The 16,226-nt window shown below is 44.1% G+C and overlaps 1 protein-coding gene and 1 long non-coding RNA gene across 2 annotated transcripts; both read right to left on the bottom strand.

Annotated features, from left to right (window-relative positions):
• Positions 1 to 8,623: 8,623 nt before the first annotated feature.
• LOC308330550 lies at positions 8,624 to 10,080 on the bottom strand. The gene is made up of 3 exons (XR_013965496.1): positions 10,007 to 10,080; positions 8,906 to 9,069; positions 8,624 to 8,746 (listed from the first exon to the last, which is right to left on the bottom strand). It is a non-coding gene; the product is annotated as an uncharacterized lncRNA (long non-coding RNA).
• A 4,145-nt stretch (positions 10,081 to 14,225) lies between these two features.
• Positions 14,226 to 15,083, bottom strand: LOC308333873 (1-acyl-sn-glycerol-3-phosphate acyltransferase alpha-like; the record flags this gene model as incomplete). Its single annotated transcript, XM_080790383.1, has 1 exon — positions 14,226 to 15,083. One exon carries the CDS (start codon positions 15,081 to 15,083, stop codon positions 14,226 to 14,228), a length of 858 nt encoding a protein of 285 aa, XP_080646509.1.
• Between the last annotated feature and the right edge of the window lie 1,143 nt (positions 15,084 to 16,226).

Raw genomic sequence — 16,226 nt, forward strand, 5'->3', positions numbered from 1 at the left:
CACACACACACACACACTATACTGGCAGTCAGTCATCTTGGCTCGAACAAAGAGCAGAGCCAAATCTTCCATCTTGGCAAACATTTACTATATCTGCAGTTATTTGCATACCGTGTTTGGTGTGTGTGTGTGTGTGTGTGTGTGTGTGTGTGTGACTAATAGAGTGGATTAACTGAATATTTCTATAAGCCTCCCAAGATCACTCATGCACACACACACACACACACACACACACACACACACACACACACAGTAGACAGAAAACCTTCTGGACTAAAACAAATGATAAGAAAACAAAAAGACTCATTGGGAAAAAATAATCTAGACAAAACCAGAGCTAATTGGAATGCTGTTTAGCTCAAAACAGAGAATTTCCCAAAATATTGCATTTTACACAGCGATGCACATAAAGACCGCGCACGTGCGTGATCGACCGTGCACGCGAGGATTTCGGCCGGTTTTAGGAAGATTACATCCAATATTAACCAAATTAGAGAAAAAATGGTAATTTTTGCTCCGTTGAACCCCCGATGAGTGACATTGATTGACAGTCTGTCAATTCCGTCATAGAGAGGTTTGTATCTTTAGCAGTTTAGAGTTCAAGGGTTAATACACTGGGAGGTGAATGGGTGAACAGTCCAGACCATGCAGCGTTCTCGCTTCCCACATTCACACACCAATGGTGGCGACAAGGTGGGATTCAGTGTCTTGCCCATGGTCATGTGGACAGGAGGAGGGATTCAGTGTCTTGCCCATGGCCATGTGGACAGGAGGAGGGATTCAGTGTCTTGCCCATGGTCATGTGGACAGGAGGAGGGATTCAGTGTCTTGCCCATGGTCATGTGGACAGGAGGAGGGATTCAGTGTCTTGCCCATGGTCATGTGGACAGGAGGAGGGATTCAGTGTCTTGCCCATGGTCATGTGGACAGGAGGAGGGATTCAGTGTCTTGCCCATGGTCATGTGGACAGGAGGAGGGATTCAGTGTCTTGCCCATGGCCATGTGGACAGGAGGAGCCGGGATTCCAACCGCCGACCCACGGCTCATTGGATGACCTGCTGCTCTACCTCCTTATGATATTTAATATATAACTCAATACTACACACACACACACACACACACACACACACACACACACACACACACACACACACAATGCTGACCACATAACTGCAAATAACTGAGTTATGACCCAATTAAACAGACCTCATACAAACACATCCATAATGTCAACGCTCACACGCACACGCACACACACACACACACACACACACGCGCGCGCGCGCACAGAGAGAGAGAGATATTGGCTGACAAAGGTAAAATCATTATGTTGTTTATATTTAATTATCACACCGTCAAATGACCTCTGCTCAACAATTAAAGTGTGTGTGTGTGTGTGTGTGTGCGTGCACACTCGTGCTCAGACAGACAGACAGACAGACAGACCCACACAGAGTACCGAAGTCCTGATAGGCCAGTCAATGTAAGCTAAAAAAGAGGTGTGACCCAACATATATTGCAATAGTAATAATTATTGTTCAAGGTTGTTTGTGATCGTTATAGGGTCATCCAATTAACATAAAAAAATATGAATGAAATGCTTTAAGTAGCATGTGACGTGTCAAACTAGGACGTTTTCATCATTCTGAATCCATTGCAAGCATTAGTTTTTGCACAAAAACCGAGAAACCGCTCCTTGGCCGTCATCACAAATGTGATGATGTTTGGGCACATTTGGGCCTAAGTGGCTATGGCCGAATTTTTCTCATTGACAAGTTTTTTATATGTTATTTGGATGACCCTGAGGATCATAAAATAACTTGAACGATTACGATTGCAATTTATCTTGGTTCAAGCCTCAGATTGACTGGCCTATGACGTCAGTCCCGCTAGCCCCATGCAGGCTCACAGAAATCAGATAAATCTTACCATTGTGTCATACAAGAACCGAGCTCCAAAAATAAACAAATCAGCCTGAAATGATCGATCCATCTATTTATAAATGAAGAAACTGTCATTACATTTCGCTGCGTAGTGTTAGTCTGGGAGGCATACTTTGGCTGACATCCCAAAAGGCAGGCAAGTGTACAGACAAGACAAGACAAGACAAGACAAGACAGATAGACAGACAATTTCAATTCAATTCAATTCAATTCAATTCAATTCAATTCAATTCAATTCAATTCAGCTTTATTGGCATGAGAAAACAAACGTTTACATTGCCGAAGCAAGTGTCACAATACAATAAAAATAGTTGAAAATGGAGAAAGTATATACAGTTGGACAGGTACAGCATTTTGTTATCAGAGATATGTCACAAGGTATACAGACAGACAGACAGACAGAACATGCTAAATTAAATTCAGAAAATATGCGCGGGCGCACGCACGCACACACACACACACACACACACACAACACACACGTCTCTTGGACTCATACCCCCCGTGTTCCTATAATTGAGTCATTAATAGACTGCTGTAAATGGGCCTAATTACTTAATTCAATTTAGCTAATTTCTCATTCTCGTGTGTGTGTGTGTGTGTGTGTGTGTGTGCGTGCGTGCGCGCATGCGTGCATGCGTGCGTGCGTGTTTGCGCACACATGCTAATTAGCAGAGTAAATTGATAGTTATTTGTCTTAATTGATTTGAAATGGTTAACGAGGGCACGGTGCCAGCTGATGCTAATTGGATCGTTCCCTCGTGGTGTTCAGTGGTACAACATCACCAAGTACATTTACTCTAGCGCTGAATGTACTTCAGCAACTTCATTTATGAAACCCCTGGTTTCATAAATGTTGATTTTTTTTATCCCACGATTTTGCAACCCATTTATTTCACCCAGTGTCAATTATCTAATCCTGGGCGCTACACTTCCTCTGCCAACCTGGGGAGAGCAACAAACTGACCTCATGCCTCAATGCATGAGGCATGAGTTTCCCCGGCCGGACGTAGCGCGTGGAAGGAACACGTCATTCTGACCAGTTCCTTTCCCCTCCATCAGGCGCCCCGGCTGGCCAGGGGGAGGTAGTTTGGAGACCAGGATTACTGCATGTCTTTTTGTGAGGGTACCTACCTACCTTAGGGGACACGGGGAGAACATGCAAACAGAAAGGCCCTTTCGCCAACCCCGCCATGGGTATGGGCACTGATGACGCGGAGGAGAGAACACACCCCAGCGCCCATAGCGTCCCCAGTGGGAATCAAACCCAGGACCTTCTAGCTGTGAGGTGACAGCACTGCCGACTGTGCCACCGTGCTCCCATGATTGTCTGGCTGTAGAGAACAGAGTCGGAAAGTTGGAGATCTATGTCCCACCGGCTATGCAATACCCGTTGTACAGTGTATTTAAAACGGCAGGCGACAGCCAGACACATTTTCCGGAAGTGCTTTATTTTCTAGGGGACCCGGCAACTACTGAAATGTTCAATGAAACAAAACTTAAATTAGGCTAACGACAACAATGGATGATAAATACAACTAAATTAAACAGTTCCTTGGTTCATTGGTTTGGGGAAAAGGAGGAATTGATTCTCCGCTGTTGCACAAATGGTAAATCGTGCATTTATATAGCGCCTTCATCCAAGGCGCTTAGATTGTGCATACATTCACCCATTCACACACACATTCATACACCGATGGCAGCAGAAATCATGCAAGGCACTAACCAGCACATCAGGAGCAATTTGGGTTCAGTGTCTTGCTGAAGGACACTTCGACACTAACTCTGGGGGAGCCCCGGGATCGAACTGGCAACCTGGTGGTTTCCACGCGACCACTCTACCTCTGACCTACCGCTGCGCATGCAGGCACAAATGCAGTTGTTTCCCAACCCGGCTTTCTTGTCATGGCCAGTGGCCTTGTTGGGTTGAAGGGCACTCACAGTTGTCTTTTCGTCATAATAATATAATCATTTGGTTGTAAGGGCGCTAAACAATCACAAACTCAACAGCAAAACAAATACAGAACAAAAATATATAGATCTTTTTTGCCTCCTCAGGGGCAATTAAGCCCAGAAGATGAACCCAATGGAACTCTTCCAAATGTCCTTTTGTCTTTAGTTTATAGCCGACTTCAAGTTTAGATTGAAACCCCCCTAAATGATTTTTTTAAAATGTGTGTTTTGTTTTAAGCGTTTTATTCCTACTAACAACAAACTGTAGACATTGTAATGGGAGTTGCTGACAGATTCAGCTTGCAGAGATCTGAATCTTGAGATTCTTGAGAGAGTAAATTGCGATACTTCGGCACCTTTAGACAGAAATGTACTCTGTGCTCTTTGGATCAATACAATTATACACAAAACAATATGCGACAAATACACTTAGATGGTCCTTGATAAAGAAATGTTTGAGAACCACTGGTTTCAACAACAACAATTAAGCAACAAAACTTTAGAAACAAGCCCCCCCAAAATTAAAACACAACCAGGAACTATCAATATTTACAAAGAGACTTTACAGAAAAATAAGCCCACAGTTGCATAATAATAAGCATAAACACTTTGGTTATTTATACTTTGGATTGACAAGCTCACAATGCATTCTAATATTAATGCAACACAACTTTCAGCGAAGAGCTGAATATTAACCCACTAAGACCTCAGACCAGATTCTATCAAATCTATTCCCAAATCCTCACAAATGTATCAGAGGTGCACTGGTGCTCAAACAATTTCATGTAAAGGATCCCCAGAATTATCTGTATTTGACCGCCGACACCCCATCTGAAAATATGTTGCTCCAGGGGGGACTGCCCATAACTCCAAAGTCCCATTATAGTCCGAACATGCGCTCCTCCAGTACTTTTGGTTATCAGAAGAAAATATATGAGTTAAAAACGTTTGCTGTACATAATATATATTCAAAGATTTGCGCCACATGTTGACGATTTAAAAATAAATAGCAGATCTACAAGCTCGTATTGACGTTACGAGCTTGTAGATCTGCTATTTTTTGACAGCTAATAAATAATGATGAAAAGTTATAAGGTGACACAGATCGCGTCCTCAGGTCTAAATGGGTTAAGATACAGATATCAATGTGTATTGGGTACATGCTTTAATATTTATATGTCCAGCCGTATCGCTCACCCTTCACTCATGTATTATTAACACACGTCTCATGAATATGAAACAGCCATGAAATATTTGTGTTGTTTCATATAAAAATAATATGAGACATTTCTTCACCTTGTATCTGCACCTTCCAGAGAGCAACACACACGTGTTGAAATATTAATGCATGCACACACACACACACACACACACACACACACACACACACACACACACACACACACACACACACACACACACACACACACACACACACACACACACACACACACACATATGCACTCTCACACACACACTCTCACTCCTAGAATCTCATGGACAGCTCATCACAGGTGTGCAACTTCAATCGGCCAACATGACAGACTTCTGAATAACGTGCACGTGCGCACATGCACACACTCAGCCATGCACGCACGCGCGCGCACACACACACACACACACACACACACACACACACTCCCTACAGTCCATGGTTCAGTGTACAAGATATTTATTGAGTTTCCCTTCAGAGGAGAGGAGAGGAGAGGAGAGGAGAGACAGTATTAGTTCTGATATATCAATGTACTACTAGTATTTCCAGCATACATAGTAGTATTAGTGGAGGAGCTTAGCGTGATTTTGCGCTAATTCGTCACAAAGCGACACATTTTGCACATATGTAGCCCAGGGCATGCGTAGGCACATGCACCGGCATAGGCACACCGGCATAGGCACACCGGTGTAGGCACACCGGTGTAGGCACACCGGCGTAGGCACACACACATTTCGGGAGCGACGCGAGACAGTCACAAATGACAACCGAGTTATGGAGGTTTGAAAATCCTGCTGTGAACCAAGGTAAATGGAGAGGGTTTTTAACGTCCCATAGCTGGTGGTGAGAGAGCCGTTGCATATAGCAACCGGATCATGTTAGCTAAGAGGATTTAAAGTATAGATGATACTGGATTTAGATACTCTTCTTTAGATCTATCTGATTTGATTGATTGATTGATTGATTGAAGTATTTATTAACAGTTTGCAGAATTACAGTACATTTCAAGCACAATTCAATACAAAGACTGTTAACTGTGAGTGGATGACCCAATAAAGCATTACATTTGTTGTAAAAACATTTAAGAGACATACAAATATACAATTCATCATAAGGAGTTAAAAAGGGAAAAGATATACAGTGAGGGGAAAAAAGGGGTGGGTGGGTTAAAGTAATCTCGGATGACTATGAATTAGATGAGAAATACTAAGTCTGGCATATTGTAACAAATTGCACTAATACTACTTAATTGTGAAATTATAAAGGCTATGATTATTCGGGGGCCAAATTTGGACAACTCACCTTGCCTGACGGTGTCCCTGGATCCGTCATGTCTTGACCTCTCCCTCCGACTGTGGGCCCTGTGATCATGTCTGGACCTGTCAGAGTGACCGTGGAGCCACTGCTATACCTCGAGTCGTGGCTGACACTGTGCCTGGAGTTGATGCTGGATCTAGACCTAGAACATTAGTGGTTTCATTAATTATTGGACATAAAACATCATGTCACACTGGAAAAAGACCAACCCTTACTGGTTGACCTTGGATATTGACAATCACACCTCTGATACATATATGGTTCAATGCCCCTGCTGACAGGTGACCTAGCTAGGCCAAGCTTAGATTAAATACAATTACAATGTATGATGATGGTAGAAAACAAAATGATGTGTGAAAGCCAAAGTTATTAGCTTTATTAGCGGCGGTGGCTCAGGAGTAGAGTGGCTGGACGGTAACCGTAAGGTTGCCAGTTCAAACCCAGGCTCCCCCAGAGTTAGTGTCGAAGTGTCCTTGAGCAAGACACTGAACCCATAATTGCTCCCGATGTGCTGGTTGGTGCCTTGCATGGTTTCCACTGCCATCGGTGTATGAATGCATGTGTGAATGGGAAAATGTAATGCACAATCTCTGTAATGCGCCTTGGATAAAGGCGCTATATACATTCACCATTTATTTACCATTTATACATAATATTATGTATAAATGAAAAATAAATGGTGAATGTAATATTATGATAATATTGCACAAAAAGGACAAGAAAGCAAATGGCATCAAGCTGAATGATTGATACCAAACAATACCTTAGGAGCCCTGCAGTCATCTCCTGCGTGTTGAGTTGGTCTCCATCCTGCTTCAGCTTCAGTCCCTCCACATGGTTCTGAGTTGGTCTCCATCCTGCTTCAGCTTCAGTCCCTCCACATGGTTCTCCAAGCCTTTCCTCAGAACATCCTCCAGGGGTATACAGGATATTTGATGTGATGGAATGACTTCCTCTCCACAGCTGAAGAGACTGGATTGGCACCTGATGTGATAAAAGTATAGGTTCCTTCACTGTAGTGGTGTATTTTTATTTGGAATTAGAATCCGTCAGTGACTACACTGACATGTTATTATGTTACAGTATTAACTGTCCTTGAAGGGACACTTCACCCTTTTTGCAAAATAAATATATGCTAATGACGTTTAGAATAGAACTGAAACACAACAGGGCATTGTTAAGCATTCAATCCAATTTAACAATGCTGTGTACTAGTCTGTGATACTCTAAAATGTGTGAAATAACATGAAAAACAAAATCACCACTTGTATGCTGTACAGAATAATGACAACTGTACACACACACACACACACCCCGTGAGGGGGCGGGGACAGTGCTGTAGTTGACAGCTTCTAATGGAGATGGGAAATCAATAATAACACACAGTAGCAGAACACTGTGTGTGTGTGTGTGTGTGTGTGTGTGTGTGTGTGTGTGTGTGTGTGTGTGTGTGTGTGTGTGTGTGTGTGTGTGTGTGTGTGCGTGCGTGCGTGCGATAGACAGATAGAGGTTACAGGGACCTCTGACTGTGACCTGACTCCCCTCTTCTCTCAATAGGATGATACGCACACACACACACAGTAAGTGGGCCTGGTGCCAGGACTCTGAGAAAGAGCGAGAGAGAGAGAGAGAGAGAGAGAGAGAGAGAGAGAGAGAGAGATGGATTAAGACCAATACATTTTATGTTAACAGCATCCCAATTTTAGGGGAAAACCTTGCTGAAAATATCCAGTCTGCAAGCTTCCGGACTAGAGGTCTTATAGATCTACAAGCTCTCACAGGTCTTATAGTTCAGATGGGATGTGGGCGTGGTATGGAGCTCCATGTACATCAGATGGGATGTGGGCGTGGTATGGAGCTCCATGTACATCAACACCTTGTTTTTGAGGGGTGCTGGCCCCGCCCCCTCATACAGTAGGCATGAGCAAATACTCTTCTGGAAAGAGAAATCTGCATCTCCATAAAGCTAGTCAAGATACAGCAGCACAAAGTGCTCTAAAATATCCTGATGGATGGCTGTGTTGACTTGATAACAGCCCAACACCAGCAATAAGACACATAGCACCCCAAATCAGGATGACAGTGCATCCAATCCCACTGACTTGACCGCACAGAAAGAGTATTAATTCACAAGATAATCATGAATTGTCTCAATGGAAGAAATGCCAATATTATCAAGTAAAACAAATGTTTATTAGGGTTAGGGCATTTCCACAAATGCGATAGGTATACATATATAAAAGCCCACGTCAGTCATCTTCACCAATTTTCTCCACTACCTTCGACCCTCTTGCTGTAGGTCGTGTCACCTCCGTAACCACCTACACAAATACAAGAGAGAATACATTAAACCACCATCAATTTTAATTGTGCCAGAGATAGATAAAACAATTTTTTATTAGTGAAGAATTTCCACAAATGCGATAGGTATACATATATAAAAGCCCAAGTCAGTCATCTTCACCAATTTTCTCCACTACCTTCGACCCTCTCTGGGTCCCTGCAGGTCCCTGGCTGGGTCCCTGCAGGTCCCTGGCTGGGTCAGCTTGGCCTTCGATCTCCTGGATCATCAGCAGGGCTTTGGCTGGAAGGCCATCCTTCCTCTCCTCCACTGCCCAGTTCATCGTGACGTATACCACAGTACCTATGGACAACAGCAAGCACAGAAGGGATCATTAAAAACGTGGAATGCCCTGGCTGACGGCATCCATCATCAGGAGACCACCACAAAAAGGGGAGATTTTCCTATAAAACGACTTTTTGTGCAAGCCTTAATGTCTGACTGTCAATTATTTTACTAATAAAGTATTCAATCAGACCATCTTGAGGCATTTTTGTCTAAATCAGTGATATCAACTATTCCCTGTCTTTCTGTAAAATTGAAAAAAATCGCAGTACTGAAAGGCAGTGAGCATCGACTAATAGTAAACAGAAATAGCTCAAACATGAGAAGTACTGTACAACACGCCACCTTACCCCTAAATGTTTTTACCCTAGATATTTTTTTAGGAGGCAAGGAGCTATTGGCCAAGCAGTTGAAATACAAACTCAACTAGGCATATGAAAAACAATTACTTTAAACCTATATACATTGGATATGTGAAAATGGAGATGTACAAGCTCACAAGGCCTGCAGGTCCTTTGTGTAATCAGTGGGACTGGGACCAGGAGCAGCATAGTGCCATGATTACACACACCCATTTGCCGTTTCCACTCCCACTGATAAGACACGGAAATGTTTGAGAACTACTAGTTCAAAAATTTGGAAGAAAAGTGCAAATAAAACTACATTTTAAGAAACTAATCTTTAGTAAAGGGCTCAAGCTTGTTTAGAAGCAAGCCCAAATAAGCAACTAGGCCATACACTTCAGAAAAAGGCCCAAATGTGCAAATACATTTTAAAAGTAACCCCAAAGAAGAATACAACCCGACTAAGCAAAGCCTAATGCACTTTAAAATACAAGCCATATTAACCAGCAACTTAACAAAACTACATGCCAAAAGTCACGTATAATACAGACATGTGGAATAATGCATATGTTCCAGAAGGCAGGACACGGTCGGTAATCATTATCAATCACCTTTAGTTGGTTTTCAGAAGAGAGTGCAGTGATAAGGTGTTGTTGCTGCTTGGTGAGCTGAGAGATGATGAACTTGAAGGAATCAGGAAATGCTCTGCTTTGGACTGCAACCTATTTAAATAGTGTCAGTGGGCGGGGCCTGTATGTGTTTCACTGAGGCCTGATTGGATGAATGGGAGGGCTCAGCATCACTGGCAGGTTTTTAGTTTGACCCTTTTAACTATTAGCAAAAAAAAATAACATGGAGTAGTCTAGTCTTACATTTTATTTTTGTCAACATACATTGGAATGCGAACATACAATTTGAAAATGTATTACAATGTCACAATTTTAAATTATAGTAGGGCAATAGAGCGTATATTAAAAAGGGTAAACAAAGAAAAGGTCCCACACACTGTCAGACTGTCTGTCCTGATGAAGGTCTAATCGACCGAAACGTCGACCTAATAAAGAGCAACATTTTGGCAAGTGCCTGACAGTGTGCTTGACTTTTTCTTTGACTTTCAAAGATACCCTTTTTAAATTATAGTACCCTAAAATGGTAATAAGTTAAATGGTGCATTTATATATAGCTCCTTTATCCAAGGCGCTTTACATAGATTGTGCATTACATTCACCCATTCACACACACATTCATACACCGATGGCGGCGGAAACCATGCAAGGCACGTACTAGCCAGCACATCAGGAGCAATTTGGAGTTGAGTGTCTTGCTCAAAGACACTTCGACACTAACTCTGGGGAAGCCCAGGGTTCGAACTGGCAACCTTGCAGGTACCATCCAGCCACTCTAGCCCTGAGCCACCTCCAAGTTAATAGGTTGTTCATCTGGATACAGACTGCAGGGTCGGGCCCAGTTCTTGGATGAAGTGACTGGGGGACGTCCGGACAGGTGAAGCAGAGTTAGGGCCGATTCATACTTCTATTTGGACAGGTGAAGCAGAGTTAGGGCCGATTCATACTTCTATTTTACCGCTGTTTCGGCGCTGTAGTGCCGAAATGATTTCGGCTCGTCAGACATTTTCAGTAGCACCGAAGAGACACCGATACCGAAAGCAAACGAATTCCCTCAAAACACAGTTTTTTGATACAGAAAGCAAACGAATTCCCTCAAAACACAGTTTTTTTTATACAGAAAGCAAACGAATTCCCTCAAAACACAGTTTTTTGATACAGAAAGCAAACGAATTCCCTCAAAACACAGTTTTTTGATACAGAAAGCAAACGAATTCCCTCAAAACACAGTTTTTTGATACAGAAAGCAAACGAATTCCCTCAAAACACAGTTTTTTTATACAGAAAGCAAACGAATTCCCTCAAAACACAGTTTTTTGATACAGAAAGCTAACGAATTCCCTCAAAACATGTTCTATAAACATCATTGATGAATTAATGGCTTTTTAAAATGTATATTATGATAAGTTTCAGTGATCATATCTATAGAAAAGTGTCTCTTACCATGCGACTATATCTATATGCAGTCAAGGGAAACATTCTAAATCGGCCTCTAACTTGTTTCATTTTCTAAAGTAGTGTTCCTTGTAGAGTGGCAACAAGGATCTGTGCCTGTGATCTGGCAAGCCATGACTCCTACTTTTAAATAAGTAGTATTTAAAGCATCTGCGTTTGAAAACCCAACACGCCACTGTTTATTCCGGTGGGAAGAACTCTGAACTTTCCCCCGGCTCCACCCCCCCAGCTATATTGACACCCCTGATGACAAAAGTCTGTGTGAATGTATTGGTTGCGTTATTAGACGTCCCTGTTCTCCCTATGCGCTTATCCGTTAGTGGGTATACTGGGTTTATGAATGTTACATGTCTGTCCTGTTATTGTCTTGTATTTATTGTTACTGGCAGAGCTGTGTTACTTATGTTGCCTCTTCTCTTGGCCAGTTCAAACTTGTACAAGAGACGTCAGTATCAATGTGCTTTTTACTGGTTAAATAAAGGTTAAAAATCAAAAAATGTAATGGTGATGTGAAACAAATGGTGCCAACACAAACATTAAACACCATTAACAATAGAGAGACAATGACTTAAATGACAGATGACGTAAATACTCCCTTCATTGTCTATGCGTTTACAAAACAAACATTGAACTAAAGACAACCATTAAACCTGTATATAGGAGGGGCTAGCGCCCCTCAAAAAAAATCACACCCATGTGAAGTGAGGAGCGCTCTTCATCGTACAACATCAATTACAACATAATGTTTGCTTAAGCAATGGGTGCTTAAACAAGCATAATTGAAAGACAAACATTAAAGCTAGCGCCCCTCAAAAATAATAATAACTTTATTTATATAGAACCTTTCTATACAAGGTCACAAAGTGCTGTACAACAAAAAAGTTAGCCGCCACATTACGTAAATCTGGAAATCCATGCATTAGAGGAGCTAGCCTTCTTAAATCCTTTAAAAAAAGAAAAAGGTTATTGAAAAAACACGGTCCCCTCACGTATTGGGACAAATATCAGTCATGAGAACCAAGGGTATTTTTGATGAACCTGGTTAAAATGGAGTTTGAATTTACAATGGGTTTGTAATTTTGTATAGGAAGGGGGGGGGGGTTAAAATAATTATCAAATATCTAAATACTGAATCCAGCAATTTACAAACTGTCTGGACCCTGGGGTGAAAAGCATCAGTAGACCATAAAATGACAATGTTTGGAAAACTCATCCTTCAAGTTTTTAAAGAAAAAAAAGAGTTTTTTTAATCATTAGTAATTATGAATTATTTTATCAAAATCTTATTACTTTGCCAATTAATTGGCCCACTCACAATATCCTCACAGCCTACCAGTGGGCCCCGACCCAATATCCTCACGGCCTACCAGTGGGCCCTGACCCAATATCCTCACGGCCTACCAGTGGGCCCTGACCCAATATCCTCACGGCCTACCAGTGGGCCCTGACCCAATATCCTCACGGCCTACCAGTGGGCCCCGACCCGTGGGTTGGGTGCTGGCTGCTGGTCTAAACGCACATCAAACTGCGGGGGTCCGTGAAATGAAACGGAGAATCACGGACACTACACAACAGAACGTTCTTCTCACGACTGACAAGAAACAACTTTTCATACTCATTTTACTGCCAACCTAACTGAGGTGAACCCCCCCCTCCCACTCAGTATTCTGATGGAATCAATCCCAGCTGTTGTATTGTAAATCATCTAGCGCAACTATTTTAATACGTGGATATTGGGACGTTTGGACACTGTCCACTTGGAGGTATGTTTGTCCATTTATTGTGACAGTTTGTGTTTTTGTATGGTAATCTGGAACCCCGCTCCAAGACCAAATACGAGGGCCCCAAAATGACAGTTATTCTGTTGATACGGGTTGTTGTTGTTCAATATCACTCTCGACAATTACGCAGCAACAACACCTCTCCTCATCCTCTCGTCCCTTCACAATAAAGTGTGTCCCTTTTGCTGCACATTTTAACCAGGGTATTAACAGGATGAGAGAGGGGGCCAAGGGTATAGCGGGGAGCTCTGACTGACGCCTGGTTGTCAGTCAGAGCTCAGAGGCCCGTTTCAATTGAAGCTGGTGAAACATAGCATGGGCCTCCTATGTGTATGGTCACAGTAGAGTCCGTAGAGTGCTCACCTTTGGGCCGCAAGTTCATGGGTTCGATCCCGGGCACCGCCAACTACACAGTGTATGAATAGCACGGCTTGGGTGGGGGAGGTCGTGGGGGCTGATGGTAGGTCAAGGTTCAAGGTTTCTTTATTTTGTCTCCCAAGGAAGAAATTTGTCTAGGTGTGGCTTTCCACTTCAGCAATCCATCTCACAGGGTATCAAGGTATTGTAACAGGGATAGACTCCATCTCCCAGGGGTCTAGAAATGTTACAGGGACAGACTCCATCTCCCAGGGGTCTAGCACATTGTTACGGGGACAGACTCCATCTCCCAGGGTGTCTAGTGCAATGTAACAGGGACAGACTCCATCTCCCGGGGTGTCTAGGCATTGCTACAGGGACAGGCTCCATCTCCCAGGGTGTCTAGGCATTGTAACAGGGACAGACTCCCATGTGTTACCGGCTGATACCGACAATACACCACTCCTAACCTATACTCACCTAACCCTTAAGAACACAGTTTGGTCCATGGATACACTACACCGTACAGAGAGGGTTCAGTGGCGGGCTACTGCCACAGCTTACGGCAACAAGAAATGTTGGAGGCGTCCAGGAAGGCTGCCCGCATTGCGTTAAGAGATGTTGGAGGCATCCAGGAAGGCTGCCCGCATGGTGTCGAAGGCCTTCTCAGAGAGCGAGGCCACGTCCTCCGCCGTCATGCCCGCCGTCTCCATCTTGGGCAGGACCCTCACGCGGATGGTGCCCGAGCCGAAGCGCCTCTCCCCCTGCCGGTAGAAGCTCCCGTAGGACGAGAACACCACGGGGATGACGGGCACCTGCGCGCGCACCGCCAGGTGGAACGCACCCTTCTTGAACGGCAGCAGGTCGCCGCCCGCCTTGTTGCGCGTGCCCTCGGGGAACACCCACAGCCGGATGCGCTCGCTCAGCATGGTCGCGGCCGCCTCGTCCATGGCCGTCTTGGCGTCCTGCGTCCGGCTGCGGTTGATGAAGACCATGCCGCCCAGCCAGCAGACGGCGCCCACCGTGCCCAGGTACACCAGCTGCTTGCGGGCCACCATGGTGCACCGGTCGGGTAGCACCTCCATCATGCCCAGGATGTCTAGGGAGCTCTGGTGGTTGGAGACGATGACGTAGGGGCCCTCCTGAGCGAGCAGGCGCTCGCGCCCGCTCACCTGGAAGCGCAGGCCCAGCAGGTACTTGACGTGGGCCACCATGCCGCGGACGATGCGCATGTTCTCCACGTCTCGGCCGCCGCTCATCAGCAGGCACAGCGGGATGGCGAGCAGCGCCAGGAGCATCATCCACACGGCGTAGAAGCTCTTTTTAGCGTAGTAGAGCAGCGTGGCAGCGGTCCTCTCCGCGCGGGCGCTATGACGCCATCCTTCTTCTACGCACAGGAGTCCGGCAGCGGTCCCCAGCAGGATCATCAGAAGCATCAGGGAGAGGACGGCGATCCACGGTGCATTCATAACGGACGGTACCGCCGCGAAACAATAACCGCAGAGTAAAATGCCAAAGATTTGCGCCAACTGGGTCGCACGGCGGCTCCAAAAGATATACATCAACAAAATCACAAAAGACCGTTACGGAAAGGATAAAAGGGTCACAATTGTAGTCACAGATGTTTGATTATTGATGCAGGACAGGTGATGTGATTTAGAAGCCGTTACGTGATATGATCTAACAATGAGTCCTGTTGTGTGATTGGACTAAACGAGATGAGGTTCCGGTGTTCTAAAGAACAAGTGCGTTCCTGAGTTTGTCGCTACACAATCCGTTTCACACGCACCTGGTTGCTGTCTGAAGAATCACACACGTTGAACAAACTGGAAAGAATCCAACAAAGACGGATCGTTGCCTGGCGGCGGGAGTCAGCGTTCCATGCAGCTGTGGAAAGGGAGAGAGATGTGATAAGCGGTTTCGAACGCAGCGCATTATAACGATGTGTGGCTGTCGTCATCACGATGATGTAACAAGACAGTCATGGCCATATGTGGAATTCCTGGGCAGACACGTCCAAATATGGGGGTGCTTGCGCGCAATTGGTGTCCAAAATGATCAATCACATAAGAAACGTGCACTGAACACAAAGTCTGTTATGATTCTAAGTAACGGTTGGTACCTCGAATACTTCTCTTGGAAAGTCTGGTTCATGTATAAATCATATTAAATGTATAATTCAAACACACTGCCCATTTCTGTTTCTGCAATCTGGTGACTGGTGTCAACAAAAATGTGACACACACACACACACACACACACACACACACACACAGTTGCAGTGACCAAGAAAAGTGAGATTTGTGTTCAACAAATTAACAAGTGCATAATTGTTATGAATTTTGACATATTAAATCCCAGTTTATAGGCATTTTATCTCATTTTAGCCACCGTGGACGCCATCTTGAAAACGATGCCTTTCTGGTTGTTCGTCGTTCCTAAACTTTTAGTATTTTAGTAAGTACCAAAATTCATAAACTAGTTGCCAAATCTTTACAAGTCCGCCCCCTGCTATACTGTCAAGTTGCAGCAGACCGAAAAGGTCTGCTGTGGCGGATGAAAGCCCAATCGAAGACCGAGATACCTCCGAAATACCAAGAGTGCCAGTCCAC

This window comes from Protomyctophum bolini (genome assembly GCF_963924005.1).
Source record: "Protomyctophum bolini genome assembly, chromosome: 2".
Taxonomy (NCBI): domain Eukaryota; kingdom Metazoa; phylum Chordata; class Actinopteri; order Myctophiformes; family Myctophidae; genus Protomyctophum; species Protomyctophum bolini.